This window comes from Sceloporus occidentalis, unplaced genomic scaffold, assembly GCF_023333645.1.
Source record: "Sceloporus occidentalis isolate IW3139 unplaced genomic scaffold, rSceOcc1.0.p SCAF_8, whole genome shotgun sequence".
Classification (NCBI taxonomy): domain Eukaryota; kingdom Metazoa; phylum Chordata; class Lepidosauria; order Squamata; family Phrynosomatidae; genus Sceloporus; species Sceloporus occidentalis.
Window position 1 is genome coordinate 1,942,740 of NW_028316988.1, and position 21,418 is coordinate 1,964,157.

The following is a 21,418-nucleotide window of genomic DNA, read 5'->3' on the forward strand; positions in this document are numbered from 1 at the left end:
AACATTTCAGTGCATGGGTTGAGTATCCCGATATGCTTGTTGACCAGAATGAGTTTAAATCCCAGTGATGATCTCTAAAATGTCTCTCTCCATTCGCCCCACAGCACTTACTTTGCACAGGTGGGCACCTGCCCCTGCATCAAAAAAGGGGTGTCCCTGAGTCCGGCATGGAGGGAAAAGAGACCTCCCAGAATATAATCCCCTTCCAGGTGGAAATGAGATGGAGGGGTGGTCTCCGAAGCCGCCGTGGCCACCAAGATCCCAAGGTAGGTGGCCACCGCTGTTCCAACAAGCCCCATTGTCCTGCTTTCTCCGTTGGCATCAACGCTGATCAAGACTTGATGGACCAGTTGGCTTTGACCCACTCTAATGCTCTGCCATCACCTTTCATTTGCTTGCAGCCAAATCTCTCTCCATGGCTGGTTGCAATTCTGCAAGCAAAACAACCAACACCCCGATGGAGGCGAGAAACAGCTTGCAGCCTTGTGACCCTGGTCTCCAGAGCTGCGGTCCAACATTCAAACCATTAAACCACACTGGTTAAATGTCAATTGCTAATAACCAACAATTGAGCATTCAGTTCAGTCCAAGTTACCCAAATCTTGCAAAAAGCGATATAGTTTATGCTGGGAATTGTAGTTTTCAGAAGTGCAGCGGCTGCATCTGTATCTCCAGGTTGATTCCCACAAGTCTCAGGACTCCGCAAAATGGCTTCACTTTGGTTTGTGAGCGGTTTCAGATTTGAAAGCAAAGAAAAGCAAATTTGGGGATCTGGGGGAACCTGGGCTATCTGACCCATGCTGTCCAAGGTGCTGACATTTGCAATTCTGTTTTGCATTGCATCCCCAAACTTTGGCCCTCCAGGGTTTTGTTTTGTGTTGGTATTTCAACTCCCAGAATCCCAAGTCACCTTGGTCAACAATCAGGAAGTCTGGGAGCTTGAGTCCAAAACACCTGGAGGACCAAAGTTTGGGAAGGGGAATGTTTTTGTGTTTTTCATCGCTGGCTAGTTAATTTATTAGGAAGGCAGTCCGGGTTTTGCTTTTTCGTGCAAACCACAAAAAGGGTTCATGGAGACCTGTTGCAGGGTTTTCTGGTCAGTAGTCCTTCAGAAGGACGGTTGTTGTGGCTGAGAGAGTGGGACTTTCCCGAGGTGGCTGAGTAGGGATTCGAACCCCTGGTCTCCAGAGTCATAATTCAAGACGCAACAAAATATTTGGACAAATGTCTTGACCCAAAGAGTTGTTGAACTGTGGAAGAGGCAACTTTGGAAGATGCTGGACTTTCCTTCTTTGGAGGTCTTTACAGAGAGTTTGGAGGGGCCTGTTTTGGTTGTGTATTCCTTGGGGTCCCTTCCAGCTGTAAGATTGTACAACTATATAGGAGAAAACCTATATATATAATACACAGAGAGAGAGAGAGACATGCATCCCTCAAACCACCATGTCCTCTTTCACCCTTCCAAAGCAACCGCCAATTTTCTCAGCCAAATTAGGCCCTCTCTCGAAATTTGCATGGAAAAACACATTTGCCTTTCATTTGCCTGGACCATGGGCCTGTTTTTTAACCAGTGGCACTTTGGGGGGAACAGAGAGAAAGAGCCTGACCCAAAAAATCCTATTTTCCATCGGTTTTGTTTTTCTAGAGGATGGTTTCTCGGGTGCGAGATTCTCTTTGGAAACGCTCCGTTCCACATGGCTGTCTTGATGCGGACCAAGAAGGGAAATGGATGCAAATGGCAGGTTGGGACCCACGCAGCTGGGCTCCACTCGCTCCGAACCAGATGTGGACGATGGGATCCGGGAGCTCTGGACCACTGCTTTCAGAGAGTGTGTTGTTGTTGTGTGCCTTTGAGTCATTTCCAGCTTATAGTGACCCTCTCATGGGGTTTTCTTGGCAAGGTTTGGCAAACTCCCTCTGAACCAACCTTGCCAAGGAAGCCCCATGATGGCTTGGCCTTAGGGGTCACCATAAGTCGGGAATGACTCGAAGGCGCACAACAGCAACCACTGGTGGCCCGGCATAATGGTTAGAGGAAGGCTAGTAGGGAACCGTCTGACCCTTGAGAGGATTGCAACTCCCATCACTCCTTGCCCTCGGCTGTGGCGGTTGTTATAGGGTTGGATGGATTTGGGAGATCCGGGTTCCAGTTCTGCCAAACTACATGCCCCTAAAGACTGACTACAAATCCCAGGATTCCATAGCACTCAGCCATGGCAGTTAAGGCCTTGTCAAACCAGATTAATTCTGCAGTGTGGATGCAACTCCTAATAACCACAACCTTGTATTTTAGTTTGACTGCAGGATCAATCCAGTTTGACACCCATTTTAAACCCCCTGGCTCCATGTGCAATGGAATCCTGAGATTTGTAGTTGGTTGGGGCACCCAGCAGAAGGGCTAAAATGGTCCTACAGTTCCCAGGATTCCATAGCACATGGAGCCATGGTGTCAAAGTGGGTTAATTCTGCAGTGCAGGTGCAGCCTTTGTCTTTCCTTCCCTTCATTCCTTTCCCTTGGGTCCAGTCTATCCACATTTTTAAAACACAGGCTTCTTCTAAAGCAGTGGTTGTCCTCAACCTTTTGGACTTCAATTCCCAGAAGTCCCAGTCAGTAGGCTCACTGTTCCGGAATTCTGGGAGTTGAAGTCTTAAAAGAGGGTTGAGAACCACTGTTCTAACGTGAACCCGGAAACCCCAAATCCGTGCAAGTGGGGCATATCTCTATAATTTTATTATCTCTGCGGCACAGTCTCCTGATCTGGTGGCCCCGCCCCTTTCGCTCCTGGTTGCTCCGCTCCGACGTCAATCAGCGGCGTTTCTTCTTCCGCCTCTGCTTCTGTGGCTCCGCTCTGGCCGTGAGCCAGAGCCATGGAGTGGAGAGGAGTCTGAGGCGCATGCGCCAAGGTCCCCTGTGGCTGGGCTTTGGAAAGAAAGGGGTGAAGCAGAGGAAGAGGGGCTCCAAGGAGGAGAAGATGGCGGCTGCTGGGGGAGGCTGCTGCGGGTGTTGCTGCTCCAGCTGCTGCGGGGAGAGGGAGAGCCGCACCCCGGAGGAGCTGGTGAGAGCCCTGGGAGCCCCTGAGCATGGGCAGAGTGCCTTTCCCTTTGAATCTCCTGAGCATGCTCAGAGCTGCTTGTCATTTGAGGTCCCTGCAACCCTCTGAGCATGCACAGAGTTCCTTTTCAATCTCCAGACTTCTGAGCACGTGCAGAGCTGCTTTTCCCTGTAACTCTGAGCATGCACAGAGTGCCTTTCCCTTTACGTCTCCTGAGCATGTGCAGAGTTGCTTTTCCCTGCAATCCCCTGAGCATGCACAGAGTGCCTTCTCCTTTCTGTCTCCAGAGTCTCCCGACTCCTTTTGAGTCTCTGCACTCCTCTGAACATGTACAGAGTTGCTTTCCATTTCAGGTCCCTGAAACCCATTGAGTATGTTCAGAGTTGCTCCCCTTTTGGGTCCCTGCAGCCCTCTGAGCACATGCAGAGTTCCTTTCCCTTGCTATGGCCTTTTTGAGGCGAGAGAGGATGGCAAAGGCACCCATTGCTTTTCCATGGTTGAACAGGGATTTGAACCCTGGTCCCCTGGAGTCTAACCGCTACACTTCCCTCCAAAGGAGGCGCAAAAGACACCCATTTTGTTGCTTGTGTGCATTTGAGTCATTTCCAACTCACGGCGGACCTATCATAGGGTTTCCTTGGCAGGATTTGTTCAGAGGAGGTTTGCCGTTGCCATCCTCTGAGGCTGAGAGAGTGTGACTTCTTGCCCAATTTAGGCCCCTGCCAAACCTCTCCTTGGGTTGCTGGCCTTTGTTTTCGGTTTCCTTGGCAGCCGACGGAGTCACGCCGAACCTCTTTCTCCTCCTGTTTCCCAGCATCTCCTCCCATTCCTCAGATTCTCCATTGTCTTGCTGTAACCAAGTTGCTTTGCATTCAGATACGAGTCCCAATTTGGGAAGGAAGCAGGGGCCAAACAAATATCATCATCACCATCATCATCATCATCATCATCAGATCTTTTGCCTTTGCATGATCTTTCTAACATTGTTCTGAACGCAGCTCAGAAGAATTGCACTTTGCCGACAGACCTTCCAAACCCCAACCCTTGGATCCTCGTGTTTTCTTGAAGGCGTTGGTTATCTATTTGCTATGGGGACACTTTTGAGGGGCTTGGCTTTGTATTTGAAATGGCTGCCGGCAAATGCCATTCTTCCCCTGAGCTGCCAATCTACCAGAACAACTATAAACATAAAAATAACATGGAAGCAACTAGGGAGAAGATCTAAACACAAAACAACTCACAAAGACCCCTTTATGCTCTCGCTTGGGATTAAGGACCATGTCCTTTAAGGTCCGCCAAGGAGTTTCCATGGTCAGTCAGGGATTTGAACTTGGGTCTTGGTCCAACACTCAGACCACAATACCACACTGGCTGCCATTACTCTGAGCATCGTTTCTTATTTGTGAACAGAATTGGATGACGTTTTCATCAAGGCTTGTTTGCTTTGCAGACCATCCTGGGAGAAAATGAAGACGAGGAGGACGAAATTCTCCCTCGGAAGGACTATGAGGTGAGAGACCATGAAAAGAACACTTAACTCAATGGAGGACAAAGCCGCATGTGCTCACAGGAGGCTCATGCGCAGGGCATAGTGCTGAGCTTCACTGGTTATGGTGGCATCCATTTTGTGGCACTCATGCCAACCTTTTCCAAAAATCCTTGGGACTAGAAATGTTTCAGGCTTTTGTTGAAGGCTGGCTTATTATGTCGGTACCTGCCCTTCCAAACAGACCGTGGTTTGTTAGCTAGCTATAATCGCAAGCCGTGGTTTGTCGTTGCCTTATTAAATATGGCTTGTTATAACCGTGGTTTGTCCTTCATGTTTGAATCCAGACCTGTGGCTCATCCTTAGCTGCTTTTCCTAGCTCTCTGCCCTGAAACAGATGATGGCAAAAGGGAGAATGGAGAAACCAATCAGAAATGGGGGGAACAAACTCTGGTTTCCAGTAACAAACCATGGCTTAAGTGTGAGGTCTGAACCTGACTGATGTCTCCTCCTATCCTTGCTTATTTTGTTCCCTTTTCCAGAGTTTGGATTATGATCGTTGCATCAACGAACCCTACCTAGAAGTCCTGGAAAGTGTGGACAGCAAGGTAAGATCACGAAGGTTTTTAGGTCTTATGGGAAGTAATTCGCATTTGTTTCTATCTTGAAAGTTAATTTATCTAAGCCTGAGGTTTTGCTCTTCAGGTCTGTACTTCAAGTCATTTCTGGCTTATGGTGACCCTAAGGCAAAACCTATCAGGGTTTTATTGGCAAGATTTGGCGAGACAGGGTTTGCCATTGCCTTCCTCTGAGGCCGAGAGATTGTGACTTGCCCAAGGCTACCCAATAGGTTTCATGGCTGAACAGGGATCTGAACCCTAGTCTCCGGAGTCATAGTCCAACTGCTGGCTCATGTTCAACATTATAATCAACATAGGCTTCTCTTTTTCTCCCTCGCAGAAAGGCTGGCGGTATGAAGCGGTCAAGTGGATGATGGTGTTTGCCATTGGGGTCTGCACAGGGATGGTAAGTCTTTTGCTTGAGTCCTTTTTGGGGGAGGCTTGCTGAGTATAACTAGAAAGATTCCCCTTTTCCATGTAACATTTCTCCTCTTTTCCTCCCTTTCCCATTCTTTCTTTCCCAGGTGGGTCTCTTTGTGGACTTCTTCGTCCGGCTTTTCACCCGACTCAAGTTCCACATTGTGCAGAGCTGTATCCTTTCTGGCTTTGCTGGTTCCTGTAAATGCAACAGCTGCTTGACTGTTTTGGTGGCGGTCAGTTTTAATCAGAGCTAAAACTCAGTTTGTCACCTTATCACCGTATCTGCAAGTTTTGCATTTCTGTGGTGATTCATACAGTCTGGTTATAAAGGTCCTTCCTGGGCACCAGTTATCTGCATCTGAGGAAAGAGACCAAGCCTATGAGAACTTATGCAGCAACTTCCTTTGCTCGGTTAGTCTCAAAGGTGCTACAAGATCCCTTTGCATATCCAGTAGGTATGTTCCTAGGTTTTACTTCTTTAACAGGAACTTTGGCATCGGAGGTCGAAATAACACAGGAATACTAGTGGTAGGAAATATATCGATAGAAAAGAGAGGCCTTTTCTGCCCATTTCCTTGACTCGGTCTCTGCAGCGGTGGAGGAATGCAGCGAGAAAGGCTGCCTCGCAGTATCCCTGCTGGAGCTCCTGGGCTTTAACCTCACCTTCATCTTCTTCTCCAGCCTCCTTGTCTTGATCCAGGTAACATAATGCCAGCCAGTTAAAAATATGAATGATTGATAAATTGATTGGATTTCTATCCTGCCCCAAGATGGGATTCAAGGCAGCTTAGTACTGTTGCGGCAATGCAAAGGCATCCACTCCTACACCAGAAGAATGGGAAAGCAGTTTCAAAGGCTGCAGCACATGATTCTCTCTTCCAGCACCTTTCTGCATTTGCTTCCTGAGGATGGCTGCCCTACTCTGCCCAATGTTAGGGCTGGTCCTGAAATTCTCTTGTGGCCCTTTCCTTGCAGCCTGTGGCCGCCGGCTCCGGGATTCCCGAGATCAAATGCTACTTGAACGGCGTGAAAGTCCCCGGGATCGTCCGCCTCCGGACTCTGGTTTGCAAAGCCCTGGGTGTGCTCTTCAGCGTGGCTGGAGGTAAGAGACTCCTCTGCAGTGTCTCTGGATGTGTGACACGTTTTCCTCCTGGATTCTCTTACAAATCTACGTCTCGATATGTGTCTCTCTAGGTCTCTTTGTGGGGAAGGAAGGGCCCATGATCCACAGCGGGGCCGTGGTGGGTGCTGGTTTACCTCAGGTGAGAGAAAGGGAGAGCATCTTCCGCTAGTCTGGTCCACGGAAGACAGCTCTACCTCGACATTTAATATTTTGGTTACTCTTGGTTGTTGTACGTTGCTGTCAAGTTGGCTTCAACTAATCCCAACCCTATGAATGAGCGACCTCCAAGGGTGCATCTACACCATAGAAATAATGCAGTTTGGTAACACTTTAATTGCCATGACTGCATGGATTTGTAGTTTGGTGAGACACCAGCACTCTTGGACAAGGAAGGTTAAAGGCCTTGTAAAGCTACACATCTCAAGTTTTAAAAAGGTTTCCTGTAGTTGGGCTGTAACTCCCAGATTTCTTCCATCATTGGCTGCGTTATCTGAGGATGCTGGGAGTTGCAGTCTGACAAGGTCTGGAAAAATACAGTTCCTTCACCCATGTTAAGCATGCAGATCTTACCGATGAAATGTCTTAAGTTACAACGTCGGGAAATATCATATCTTAGCACTGTGCTTGATAGTTTATAGTTTTGTTGGTCTCTTTTGCTTCTCCAGTTCCAAAGTATCTCTCTAAAGAAGATCCGGTTTAACTTCCCCTACTTCCGCAGCGACAGGTACGGCAATCGCACTGGGATGCAATTTCAGGGTATTCGGTGGGTATGTCCACACCATACAGTTAGCACCATTGTGATCCCTCTTTAACTCCCATCACTGCATCCTATAGAATTTGGGGATGTGTGGTTTTATGATATATAACTGAGTTTCCCTTATCCAAAATGCTTGGGACCAGAAGTGGTTTGGATTTTGGATTTTGGAATGCCTCTACTTGCAAATATGTACATAATGAAGTATCTTGGAGATGGAACCCAAATCTAAATCCGAAATTTGTTTTATATCCACCTTGTACACATAGCCTGAAGGTAAATTTATACACAATATTGTCACTATCTCAGCCACCCAAGTGCACCATTGTTGGACTTGGACGTATTTTGGGGTTCCAGATAAGGGAGACTCAGCCTGTAGTATCTTTGGTGGCTTCAGCACAAAGTAAAACTTAAAGAAGTTAATTCTGTGGACCACAGTTCCCACAATCCCCAGCTGGCAAGAACCTTGTGCTTCCATTCTTTTTTGATCTAGGGACAAAAGGGACTTTGTGTCCGCAGGAGCGGCCGCTGGGGTGGCGGCAGCTTTTGGGGCGCCCATCGGAGGTACGCTCTTCAGCCTGGAAGAGGGCTCCTCTTTCTGGAACCAGGGGCTGACGTGGAAAGTGGTAAGGATCTGAATTTTACTTATTCTTTTATTTCTTTGTTGTATTTATTCCTTCCCTTTCCCATTTCTGAACTGTATGAACGCACTCTCCGTCTCTTATCTCCCTCCAGCTTTTCTGCTCCATGGCCGCCACCTTCACTCTGAACTTCTTCCGCTCTGGGATTCAGTTTGGAAGCTGGGGCTCTTTCCAACTCCCGGGGTTGCTGAATTTTGGAGAGTTCAAGGTGTGCGCTTCGTAGCGGCTGCTTCACTCCCTTCGGCGTCTTGCCCACCGAGTCCTAATCCTGTACCTTCGGGGTGGTGCATTGATATGCTCTATCTGCTTATAGCCATTGTTTTTGTCTACCCCACTTTCTTTGTATCTTCACCCTTCCTTGCAGTGTTCAGAATCCGACAAAAAATGCCACCTCTGGACCGTCGTGGACCTGGGTTTTTTCATCCTGATGGGGGTCGTCGGGGGTCTTTTGGGCGCCACCTTCAACTGCATCAACAAGCGGCTGGCCAAGTACCGCATGCGCAACGTCCACCCCAAGCCCAAGCTGGTTAGGTACCTTGGCCTCTTCTTTTTATTTCCTTCTCTATGTGCTTGTGTGTGATTGACCGCCTCACTAGCAAAGGATGAACAACGAACTGGGCGATACGAAAAAAGTGGTGTTTGTTGTGTGCCTTCAAGTTGTTTCCAACTTGCGGCAACATGAAGGCAAACCTATCATGGGTCTTTCTTGCACATTTCTTCAGAGGAGGTTTGCCATTGCATGCTCAAGCTTTCGTGGCTGAGCTGGGAATTGAACCCTGGTCTCCAGAGTTATAGCCCAGTGGTCAGACCACTACACCATGCTGCGAAAAATAGTGCAGATTTAGAGAATGGGTGCAGAGCTGCAGGCTTTGCTTTGTCCTTTAGATCTTTTGCTATATGCCCCTAAATTTTACCCTCGACTTATCCATGGGTCATAGCAAAATCCATAGTTTTGGCCCCAAAACTTGCCCTCGACTTATATGTGGGGTTGACTTATAGTCGAATATATGTGGTACGCACTCAGTTATCACTAACAGTTTATCTAGTTTACCTATTAAAGCCTGCACAGTCGGCATATCATACTAACTAGGGCTGATCTTGCTTAGCTTCCACGATCAGACAGGATCTGGTGCCTTTAGAGTGTAAAAACAAATCTTATGCAAAAACCAGGGGCAGCAGGGATGCAGTCTGAACTTTGGATTTTGCCCGCTTTCTGTCTTGTATCGCTTGCAGAGTCTTGGAGAGCCTCTTAGTGTGCCTGACAACTACCCTTGTGGTCTTTGTCGCTTCCATGGTTCTAGGAGAATGCCGGCCGCTGTCTTCCGCCAACCATGGAGACAACAGCTCTCTCAGCTTGCAGGTAATTGGAAGAGAGAGCAAGTTCCCTCTATGCATTCATCATTACTTCTAGTTACAAATGTTGGTACTGAGTGCTGGCTAAAGCGGCACTTGCCATAGCTAAGAGGGAACCCTGGCTTTGCAGGAATGCCAAATTTGGGGGAAACGCTTGGGAAGGCTCCAAAGCAGCTCAGAATTCAGCAATGCTCTAAAGCCATAGAAAGATGGTAGCAGAACTGGAATGTAAAGCCCGCATTGGTGGCAAAAGACATGAGGGTGAAATAGCTTGAACTTTGAAATGCTGCACTGTGCGCTGCGCCATTTTGTTGCGTCATGCATTGTCGCTTCTTAACATAAGTTGATGGCATTGAGAGATCGGATCCGTGTTTCTGGAAGGATTTAGGAATAGAAGCATAATTGATTATCTACTTTGGCAGCACATATACTAAAATTTGAACAGGCACAAGGATGACAAAAGTCCCTGCCTTGTTATAAGTTTACTGATGATGGTTGAATGTTTTGCTTAATGTCACCTAGGGCTCATCATCCGACACGGTGAATTCCAGCATCAAGACCTTCTTCTGCCCCAACGACACCTACAACGACATGGCCACCCTCTTCTTTAACCCTCAGGAGTCGGCCATCTTGCAGCTCTTCCACCAGGAGGGTGAGGTCAATTGCTGGGCCATCCATAGATGCACTTGGGAGGAGAAAGGTCCAGTTGATGTATTGATCGACTTCCTGGGCTGCATCTACATTGCAGAATTAATGCAGAGCTCTGGTGCTACAATACCCATCGCCATGTTAGGAGTGGAAGCCCAACAACCTGGTTCTTCTGCTTTGCCATGGAGCCATAAATATTTGCAAAGATGCGGATGCTGGTGCTTTGTGGTGGCTTTGTGGGAGGTGCAGCTATTGCAGGAGGGGTGGGGTTATTATCTCAGGGGCGGGGCTTCAGAGCACTGCATCTCAGCCTCTTTTTCCTCTTGTCTTGCAGGGACATTCAGCCCCATCACGCTCTCCCTGTTCTTCCTCCTCTACTTCTTACTCTCCTGCTGGACTTATGGGGTCTCTGTGCCCAGCGGCCTCTTTGTCCCCTCACTTCTCTGTGGGGCGGCCTTTGGACGCCTGGTCGCCAACCTCCTTAAAAGGTGACCCTCTTGCTTTGCATTTGCACCACAATGGAAAGGGCACATGCCTCCCTTGCTTTGCATTTGCACCACACTGGAAAGGGCACATGCCCCCCTTGCTTTGAAGGTGCACCACAATGGGGCACAGCCTTTACTTCCAGGGTTGGGGCTTCATTCAGCTTTTTTTGTACTCCCAGCTACATCGGTTTGGACCACATCTACTCAGGAACCTTTGCGCTGATTGGCGCAGCGGCCTTCCTGGGCGGGGTGGTCCGGATGACCATCAGCCTCACCGTCATCCTGATTGAGTCCACCAATGAGATCACATATGGTCTGCCCATCATGATCACACTGATGGTGAGTCTCTTCATATGTTGCTGTCGTTGTGTGCCTTCAAGTGGTTTCCGACATACGGAGACCCTAAGGCAAACCTATCATGGGATATTCTAAGGCTGAGAGGGTGTGATTCACCCAGAGTCATCCATCAGCAAATATAAAAGGGTATAACTTTAAATTGAAAGCCTTTGCAGATGATTTAGTAGTTTTTGCACTATGTTAGACAGTGACTATGGAGACCAGGGTGTGAATCCCTAATTGACTATGGACACCCACTGGGTGACTTTGGGCATGCCACACTCTCTCAGCCTCGGAGGGGAAGGCAAAAGCAAGCCCCCTCTGAACAAATCTTGCAAAAAAACCCAAATCCCTTAGGGCACTGTAAATCGGAAAGCACCCAACAACAATTGTGTGCAGAAGCTTGTTGTAACTGCTGCTCCCTCTTCCTTCCCAGGTGGCCAAATGGACCGGAGACTTATTCAACAAGGGCATCTATGACATCTACATCAACCTCCGCGGGGTGCCACTCCTGGAGTGGGAAACCAAGGCAGAGATGGACAAGTATGATGTGAAAGCTGCGAGCTTCAGCCCATTCCAACTAATATCTTTACTACTGGTATTAAGATGTGATTTCATAGGAATTGATGGCCATATAATTGCCTTTTTCTCTGTGCTTCAGACTGAGAGCCTGTGATATCATGGAGCCCAACCTGATGTACGTCTATCCCCACACCCGGATCCAGTCCCTCGTGAGCATCCTGCGCACGACGGTCCATCACGCCTTCCCAGTGGTGACCGAAAACCGAGCCTACGAGAAGGAGTTCATGAAATGGGACCAGCTCATCAGCAACAACATCAAGTTCAAGGTGAAATACAACACCAGCCAGTTAAATATTGCTCTGTGTGTGTGTGTGTGTGTGTGTGTGTGTGTGTGTGTGTGTTATTCTCATATGAAACATTAGTCTTTCTTTAATGGCCACAGACTTTCCAAAAGCGGCCTTCCTTGCTGCACAGTTGTGTAGGCAAGTCATAACCAACATACCTAAATTTCTGTCCTTATTTTTTTTAAAGTTCAGTTAAGAGGCTGGAATGATTCTTCTTCTTTTCTCTTTCCCAGAAATCCAGCATCCTCACCAGAGCCAGCGAACAGCGCAAGCGTAGCCAGTCCATGAAGTCCTACCCGTCCAGTGAGCTGCGCAACGTGTGCGATGACCACATTGCCACGGAAGAACCATCAGAGACGGAAGACATGTTGCAGCAGATGCTGGAACGGAGGTGAGCGTCTCCCACCTTGCTGAATTTTGGGGTGGCAAAGAGGAAGCCATCTTAGTTTATCATAGGCTAAACAGCAACAGGAAGGTGATGGAAGAAAAAAATCTAGTAACACTTTAGAGACTAACTGGTTTATTTCAGCATGAGCTTTTGTAGTCATGGAATGGAGGAGTCCAGTACTACCTCTGCTTTATTTCAGCATGAGCTTTCATATGGTGGGAAGGAGGAATCTAGCAGCATCTTTGATACTCAACTGGTTTATTTTAGCTCTTGTGTGGATTAATCTACTCTTTAGTTCATCTGAAAAACTGAATTAATGTCCACTTTGACATGGAAAAGGCTGGTTAAAACTCATCCAACATTTGCACTGTCCAGTGTCTCCCAAAGAGCTCTCACGGTTGCTCATTTGTTCTGAATAAGTTACTCCATCTCTCCCAGGTATACGCCTTACCCCAACCTATACCCAGACCAGTCGCCCAGTGAAGAGTGGACCATGGAGGAGCGCTTCCGCCCCTTGACCTTCCATGGCCTGATCCTGCGCTCGCAGCTGGTCACTTTGCTGGTGAGGGGCGTCTGCTATGCGGAAAACCAGTCGGTAAGTTCCGGGGGTGATGGCACATCTTGGTCTGGAGAATGGCTTCTACGTCTGGAGGGCCCACCGTAATAGCAACAGCACTAACAACTTGTTGGAAAGTCTAGCACCTTTGATAACTTGTTTGATTAAAATCCAGAGTGGATTCACTACTCCATTACCCAGCCATTTATATTCCTGAAGCATCTCAGAGCATAATCTGGGTTTGCTTAACCAAGGCTCTTTTTCTTCTCTCAGAGTGCCAGCCAACCTCGCCTCTCGTATGCGGAGATGGCCGAGGATTACCCTCGCTACCCAGACATCCACGACTTGGACCTCACGCTGCTGAACCCCAGGATGATTGTGGTAGGTGCAGCTGTGGTTCCATGTGCAACTTGGACGCATCCGTTTTTTAAGTAAGCACTTCATTCCTCATGGCGTTTAACATTCATTCCTTGTCAAGACTCCTTTCATCCCATGAATTTCATCAAGTTTTTCTTCGGCAAGAATCCTCAGAGGTTTCAGAATTCCTCTGAAATAGAGCCTACAGCACCTGGTATTTGTTTTGGCGGTCTCCCATCCAAGTCCTAACCCTGCTTAGCTTCTAAGATCCATTGGGATCTGGTGCCTTTAGAGTGTACCATAAAATAAAGCCACTTCTGAGGAACTCCCATGCATCTTTCTCTCTCTCTTTCCTTTACCAGGATGTCACCCCTTACATGAACCCCTCTCCTTTCACCGTCTCACCCAACACCCACGTCTCCCAAGTCTTCAACCTCTTCAGGACGATGGGACTTAGGCATTTGCCGGTGGTGAACGCCGTTGGAGAGGTGAGTTTGCATGCTTGTGTTTAGGGAGCTGTGGAACTCAATTTCCAGTTGGTTTGAGCTTTAGGCAGCAACTTTGGAGACCTGGGATTGATTCCCCCTTCGGCCCTGATAGTTAAGGCAGTGTCGAAGTGGTATAATTCTAAAGTATTCACTCCCAAATCCACCACCAGATGTCACTGATGTACCTACAAGTAAAGTTGCCATGTGCGAAAACCAGGGCAGCTAGATCTTGAACACTAAACAGGTACTTGTAGCACGAAGACAGAAAGCCATCTCTGTGGGTGCCTCATTTTATGTACCTTTTCAGGAGCAGGTTACTTTTAGGAGCTGAGTGGCTGTATTTCATCTCCATGGACTCTTAGGGTGCATCTACAGTGTAGAAATAATGCAGTGTGACTCCACTTCAAGTGCTACATCTCCAACCTATGGAATTGTAGGATTTGTAATTTTACAAGGTCTTTAGCCTTCTCTGCCAGAGTAGTGATACCTCACCAAACTACAAATCCAAGGATGGAGCCATGGCAGTTAAAAACAATGTCAGACTGCATTATTAGTGGTTCCCAAACCATGTCCCACCTGTTGTTTTGGACTTCAGCTCCCAGACTCCATGGCTTGGCGTTCTGAGAGCTGAAGTCCAAAACACCTGGAGGAACAAAGCTTGGGAACCACACCGATGCACCCTAGAACATGAACTGATGGATCCAAACTACAAGGCGAAGGATTCCACCTAAATGTTAGGAAGACCTTCCTGACTTTAAGAGACCCCCTTCAAAGGAAGAGTATGTTGTTATCCCCTCTTTGGTGTGTCTACACTGTTGAAATAATGCCACGTGTTCTTCTCTTTCCCACCTACGTCTCTCCCAGATCGTCGGGATTATCACTCGGCACAACCTGACCCATGAGTTCTTGCAGGCCAGGCTGCGGCAGCACTACCAGACCCTCTGACCGCCGCCTTTTCGCCTCCGAGCTGCTACTGCTTCTGTGCCGCCCTCTTGGCCCCGCTTTGTGCACTTAAAAACAAATCAAAACCCAAACTGATTTCCTTATGGGAGATCCTGGAAGTTTTTGGAAAGACGAAGAAAGAGCTGGGATATCTCTGTTGGCTGGCCTTTGCCACCTGCTTTTCCCAGCCAGCTTTGGACGGATGTAGTCTCAGCGTCACGCTTTCCACCCTGCGGACAAGTTTGAGAAAACTCCTCTCTGCCATATTCCAGGCAGAAAAAGTAACTTTTCCCTCTTCCAAACGTTTCTCTTCATATCTTGCCTTACCGTAATCCAAGCCCGATAACAGCTCAAATCCACAAAACGGTGATACCTTTATGGGCCGAGTGAAATGCACAAAATACAAGCCCACTGCAACTCCCCTGCAAAGCTTGCAATGTGTGTTTTGTGCATTTGGGTTGGCCAATAAAGGTGTCCCTGTGTTGTGGATTATGGATGTTATTGTACTTCACTACACGGCTGTCCCTGGATACGTAATCCAAGCATTACCATCTCTACCAAGGAAAGAGACTCAGCACTTGGATGCCATTCCCAGCTCAACCAGTAAATCATGCAGCTTGGCATCGGTAAGACCGAGAAAGAGAAATACTGTACTCTGATTTATTTTTATGTTTTAAGAAAGCCTGGAGGTTTTTCTTTGGATTCTCAATGTTTTGTCTTTGCACGCATCTGCTCTTCTTTCCATTCAGCTTATTAACTTCTTAGGTTTTGTTCAAATCCTTTGGAGAGCCAGAAAGAGGGAGGAACCCACTTCCACTCGAGTGGAAATTTGAATCCGGTGCTTGTTTCTCCTTGACCTTTCCTAGTTATGGACCAAGGGTGAAAAATCACATTCCCAATCATTAGGCCAGTAAGTTTAATGAGAAGAAGCCGCTGCTAATGAGCGGAAGTTGCTGTTAATGAGAGAGCCGCAAACTTTGTCAGGAGGAGGATTTGGGAAGTCTTTTGTCTTGAAGGTTGGGGGAAAATGGGTTCCTGTGCATCATTTCTGCCTGTGTTGCCTCAATAGGATGTTAGGAATGGAGTATTTGTTGAAAGTATCTTCCTCTTCTCATCCCAAAATCTGAGGTCATTGAGGATGTATTGGACCACGCATCCCATCGTCAGCTTGGACCAGCTTGGGGAAGATGGAAGTGGTAGTCCAACACATCACAGACCCTAATTTCTGGTGGGCCCTTTTTGAAAGTTCACTCAAATGCATGTTTTGGGCCATCCACATGGATACCTCTCCAAGTGAGTCCCTGTGCACCTCTTCTATGCAGGGCTGATGGGAGCTGTAGTCCATCTCCTGTCATCCCTTGCCACTGGCCATGCTGACTAGGACTGATAGAAACCGTAGTCCAACTCTTAACCCTTGTGGCTGATGGGAGGTGTAATCCACCCTTCCATCATCCCTTTCCACCAGCCATGTTCACTTTCCTTTGCCATCCGCATAGAGCTTTCTGAGCGATGGGGTTGTTACTTTGTTGGAGTGCAGCTCCCAGAAGCTTGGTCAGGAATCCTGGGAGATGGAGTCCACGAGCTTATCTTTCAAGCTCTGCGCCTCTTTCTGCCTTTTCGTCACCCCTGATTCTGCCTGGATTGGGCCCTCGGAGCCCTGTTTTGTCCGTGTAACATTCATCCACCCACCTATTTTTGCCTCCGACTGGGAAGGTTGAGCCCTTTCCATTTCCATCCCTCGACTCCCCGACTTTTCATAGAAAGACGTTTTAATGAGCAAATCTGGCTGGAGGGTGGAAATGATTAAAAAGCGATTGCAGATACCCAGGTAGGACTGGAATAGTTCTGGAAGCCAACGGTTTCCCACCCGGGTCTCGCCCAGCCAGCCCTGGCCAGTCTACATCTTCCAACAAGCCCTGACCCGGCTGGGCCTTGCAGTGTTCCGGTGGGTTCCTGCCTTAGCGGTTTCTTAGAAGGTGTTTTTGTTGCCTTGGCATAAATCTCTCGCCAGGTGAAATCGGGAAGGCAGGAGCCGCTGATGGTCTTGATAAAGCACAGCATGGATTTTTAATGGTCAGTTAGCGTTTCCCTTAGGGACAAGCTTGCCAGCGATGGCGGCGGGTGCATTCCAGGAACAAAAGATCCAGACGGCTCTGAGCCTTTGCAATCGGTAGCTGTCCTTTTAGCAAGAACGGAGTGGCAGGGAGTCTCAGTGCCTGGGTTGGAAACTCTGTGTTTCACATTGTTTTCTCTCTCTTTTCCAGCCGTTGCATGTCGTCGGAACTGCCTTGCTTTATTCTGCCAAGGTTAGCAGCTTCACATTTTTCTTGCATGCTACCACTGTGCCTTTCCGGAGCTTGTTGGGACACTAAATGGTGAGAGGTGATGGGTTGCGTATCCTATCAGTCCTAACCAGCCTGGTTAGTGGCAAAGGATGATGGGAGATGGGCTGTGGCTAACATCAGCTAACAGGGCCAACGATGAGGGGTGACTGGAGATGGACTGCAGGTTCCATCAGCCATAGTCTATATGGCCAGTGTCAAGGGATGATGGGCAATGGACTGTGGTTGCCAGCAACATGACCAGTGGCAACTAATGGTGCGGATGGACTACAGCATCCCATCTACATGGCCAGTGGCAAGGAATGATACCAGTTTCCACCAGTGCTAGTCATGGGATGATGGGAGATGTGTTGGAGCCCTGGTCAGCATTGCCAATGGCAGGGGCTGATGGGATCTGGGCACCCTTGAGAACTTTAGATCATTGGAACGGATGGCAAGCAAAGTTGCAAAAGAAACCAGTTGTTTACATGAACCCAGCATCAGACAACTTTTGGAGGAGGAGGCCTCCAAACATTGGGCTGCTCTGTCCTGGGGAAAAAAGCAAATTTGGGTCTAGTTTCTTGCAAAGGGCAGGTGGAGTGAGCTTGCACCCCCAAAACAAACAGAGGAAAGCGGGGAGAGTTTGGATGGCACCTGGAGTTCCCTTCCACAAAGACTATGTTCAATACCTTGGTTGCTGAGATAATTTGTATTTTGGAGCCCCTGATTTGGCTCCAGCTTTTCGTGCGTTGCTGAGAACAATGCCATTTATGCATTGTGTATGTTTGTGTGTATGTGTGTGTAGAGGGAGGGACGGCGGTTGTAAATACTGGTTCCATCTACTTGAGGCAGGAATGCCTTTTGGCAAAAGCCAGCTTCTGATAACTCTTGTGGGCTGCAATTTCTCTCCCTAAAGGTGTCAATGGCCTCCGAAACTCCTTTCCTCCTGGTCCTTTCTGGTTCCAGCAGGTCTTGCCTTGGCTCTGCCGATCGCTCTTCGACGGCTGTCTCTTGAGGTCAGCTGGCACCAGGTCAGAATTCGCACTTGTCGCCTCTTCCACGCCACACTCTTCTAGCATCCTAGCCCCACTTTGTTCCCTGGAAATGGTGGGATTTATAGTTTGGGAAGGGGTCCTTCCAATTCTCTTACCTCCCAGATTAAACATCTCAGGATTTTGCAGGATGCAGAATTAAAGTGGGATGGACATGTTGCAATTGTGTAGTGTGAAAGAGACCCACATGCACATACACACATATACACAAACTTCTTTTCTTAGCAATTTGGCCCTGGGAGCCTGCAATTAGGTTGCCTCCACATGGCAGAAATAATCCACTTTTGACCCTACTTTAACTGCAATGGAAATGTAGGAATTGTAGTTTGTTGCCGCACCGGAGCTCTCTGACCCAGAAACACTAAATGTCTCCCCAAACAACAAACCCCCAAATCCCATAGCATTGAGCTATGGCAGTCAAAGTGGTGACAAACTGGGTTATTTCTGCAGTGCGGATGCAGCCACATTTGGAAAAATGAACCCCGGAAAGATCAGTCCCATTAATGTTGGGAAAGGAACCCTGGAAAGATTGGTCCTAATAATATTAAACAAGCATCCATAGTGGATCTATGGCAAAAATGTCATATTTAATGGAAAGATGGAGGACTAATGCAAGCTTAGGGGTCCAAAAAAACCAAACCTTAAATTAAATCTTTGCCCCCAAAGGAGGTAGTTTTGAATCCTGCTCTTCCCAAATCCTCATCTTGGTACAGAGCAAGATCTTTTCAATGCCCGACCTGTTTCACAAAGTTAGTTTCTTCTGCACATCTTTCTGGGACGCCATGAACTATGTTTTCCGGTCCTGTCCAGATGTGGGACCAATTAAAGACCAGTTCCTCTCCATCGCTCTTTTTCCTCTCCATCTCTGGAGCCCTGGAGGGTTCGGATAACACATTGCCCTGTCTTGTTAGCTGCTTCGAATCCCATCCTTTGGCACCCCGGCGCTGCTCAGACGCCGTTGGGGCGCTTTGCGGAAAAACGACACGCACCGCAGGGTTGTCAGTTGTGTTGACGGAGTGTGTGAGTTGGTCGCTGCCTTGTCAAGGTGACAAACGGTCTGGGGGCTTTTGGAGATGATCTGGGATGCTGTTAACACTTGAATCATGTTGTCCTGGGCCGCTCAAGGGTATGTGTGTATGTGGGAGTTTGGGGGATGCGCAGCTATCCTTCCCCAAAGGAAATGCCTCGGACGAAGAGTTTAGGGTCCAAACCTTTTCTCCAATAAACACCTTTCTCTGCTTCTTTTTCCCTTTGGGGTTTCACCTTCTGTTCTCTTTGGAAAGGTATAATTGGTTTGCATTCCTTTGAGTGAAACCTGTCGGCGGATCCGCAAGTCCATTCTAGGGACAACTGGGTGCCCTTCTGGTCTCTGGGACTGCAGCTCCCAGAACTCTTGACCATTAGCCACCCTGGCTGGGGCTGATGGAAGTTGTGGTCTGCAAAGCACTGGGAGGCACCAGATTGTCCAGCACTTACATAAATGTTAAAGGAGTCCTGTGTTAGTGAGCAAGGGTAAGCCAAACTAAGGCCTTTCGGGGCCTTTGGACTACAGCTCCTATCAGCACCAAGCGGAACAGACAAGGATTCTGGGAGTTGTAAACCATGATGAGAACACCAGGTTGGCTGTCACATTTTGCACACCCAACATGGTCTGCGCACTTGGTACCATCCTACACAGAGCAATTGTGTTGTAAAATTGTATGTTTTTTGCCCTTGTATTCAAAGGAAAAAAAACCTCCCAGAATCCTTGCCTGTGTTTCCTGGGGCTGATAGGAGCTGTAGTCAATCTCAGTCTGAAAGTATATCATCTATACCAGAAGGAAGAGTAGATCTGTGTTGTTTTTGCAGAATGTTAAACTATTATGTTTAACTATTAACATATGTTGCAATGCATTTCCAAATCTCTCACGGCATGGACTGCAAATGGCTTCCCACAGATGCGGTTGTTTGTGACGGCATCCCCTCACTGCATGATGGGCCATAGAGTACATCTCTCAAGGTGCTGGACATTGTAGTCCATCGCAATGGGAGGGTAGGGATTTCTTGAGGTTTTGGGACTCATGTGGGTAGATGGTGTTTGTTTCATAACTTTACTTAAATTGCAAAAGGTTGTTCTGTCCTGTTTCATAGGCTTCTTCTCAAATAAGGAACTCATCTCTATTCCATGGGAGAACTATAAATCTAGATTTTTCCCAATGGGCAAGTTGCACTAAGTCTCTATATCAGTATTAAGTTAAGGTTTGTGGAAGATGGGAAAGTGATGGTGTTGCATTCCCTACTTTCTCAACCCTTGGACCAGTAGTTCTCAAACCATTGCTCCCCTAAATGTCTTGGACTTCAACTCCCAGAAGCCCTAGTAGCTGGGGATTCTGGGAACCGAAGTCCAAAAAGGCTGAGGACCACTGTCTTAACACAGTATTACCGTGCAATACTGAGGTCTAACCCTGTCTCTCCTTCCGCTTATTGGAGCCATTCCAAAGTTTAACCGTTCCGACCTTTCCTTAATTTAATCCAATTTTACTTTTTGTACGCCTTGCAGGTTGCACTTTGCTTTTATTATTATTACTACAGTTATTATTTCGGTATGGATGCCGGATCATGGAAACGTCATTCCGCCGTGTCGATAAATGTTTATTTTTCTAAAATCCCGTGCAGATGAATTTTTATTATTATTATGATTAATTTGTATTTGTGTTATTCAATCATGAATGTCGTCTTTAAAAGAAACAGAAATAAACCGAAACCCGGACACTACACAATTGAAAACAACTTCCACCGGTGTCTTTGTGCATTTTCTGGATCTTGCTGGCAGTGATGTCTTTCCTCATTTTCTCTCCATACTTTCCAGTGATGGGATTCTTCTATATTACAAGAGTGAGATTCATGCATGCTTCTAGATCACAATGGAGCTGCAACTCCCAGCACCCTTCATCATTGGCAAAGGCTGCTGGGAGTTGAAGTCCAGACACATCTCAGCACTGGCATCATTCCCAGGTTTGCTTTGGGATTTCTTTTCTAACCAGGGTGCAAAACTGGTTCACCATTGGGGAACTGGAATTGCCTTGGGTGCCATGGTCCGCTATGGAAAAAGCTGTACAACCGACTGGATTAGTTAGGTATTTAGGATAGATTTCCCTTAGCCACCCAAAATAATAATAATAATAATTATTATTATTATCTATTTCATTTATTTTTATCCTGCTTTCTTCCAGGGACTCAAGGCAGAATCCACAGAGGCATCCTCTGCAAAAGGGGGAAAGGTGCCACTTTTTAGGTTGGCATTTTCCTGGCTCAAACCCCACTTCCTCCTGCATTGCAGTCGTAGGCATTTAAGAAGCCAAAAACAGGGGATATTGAAACACCCATCTTTCCTAGCAAGCCCCATGCGTTGGCAAACAGAGTTTAAAGACAAAATGCCACCTCTGTCGGTGGTACTGAACCTGGTTAAATGCCTGGTGCGGACTGCGTGGGTTGAAGGGCACTGCACTCGGTCTGTCTTTTAAATCCATAGGACAAGAGAAACACATTG

The 21,418-nt window shown here is 47.5% G+C and overlaps 1 protein-coding gene across 5 annotated transcripts; it reads left to right on the forward strand.

Moving 5' to 3' along the window:
• Positions 1-110: 110 nt before the first annotated feature.
• CLCN6 (Cl-/H+ antiporter 6) lies at positions 111-20,641 on the forward strand. 5 transcript variants are annotated; one of them, XR_016282063.1, is made up of 24 exons: positions 2,880-3,056; positions 4,504-4,563; positions 5,082-5,147; positions 5,500-5,565; positions 5,684-5,750; positions 6,173-6,279; positions 6,555-6,681; positions 6,774-6,841; positions 7,368-7,426; positions 7,950-8,082; positions 8,192-8,305; positions 8,462-8,628; positions 9,331-9,457; positions 9,973-10,102; positions 10,433-10,586; positions 10,763-10,922; positions 11,356-11,462; positions 11,581-11,767; positions 12,019-12,176; positions 12,612-12,768; positions 13,003-13,110; positions 13,449-13,574; positions 14,439-15,744; positions 16,781-20,641. XR_016282063.1 is itself a non-coding variant. In XM_089534151.1 (23 exons), the coding sequence occupies exons 1-23, from the start codon at positions 168-170 to the stop codon at positions 14,517-14,519; spliced, it is 2,628 nt and encodes an 875-aa protein (XP_089390277.1). In that variant the 5' UTR covers positions 111-167; the 3' UTR covers positions 14,520-20,641. The 5 variants fall into 5 exon arrangements, 3 of the variants coding, with proteins under 3 accessions (XP_089390277.1, XP_089390276.1, XP_089390278.1); XR_016282064.1 differs by having other exon boundaries at positions 14,439-15,142; positions 16,781-16,796; XM_089534151.1 differs by lacking the exon at positions 2,880-3,056 and adding an exon at positions 111-266 and having other exon boundaries at positions 14,439-20,641.
• The last annotated feature ends 777 nt before the right edge of the window (positions 20,642-21,418 follow it).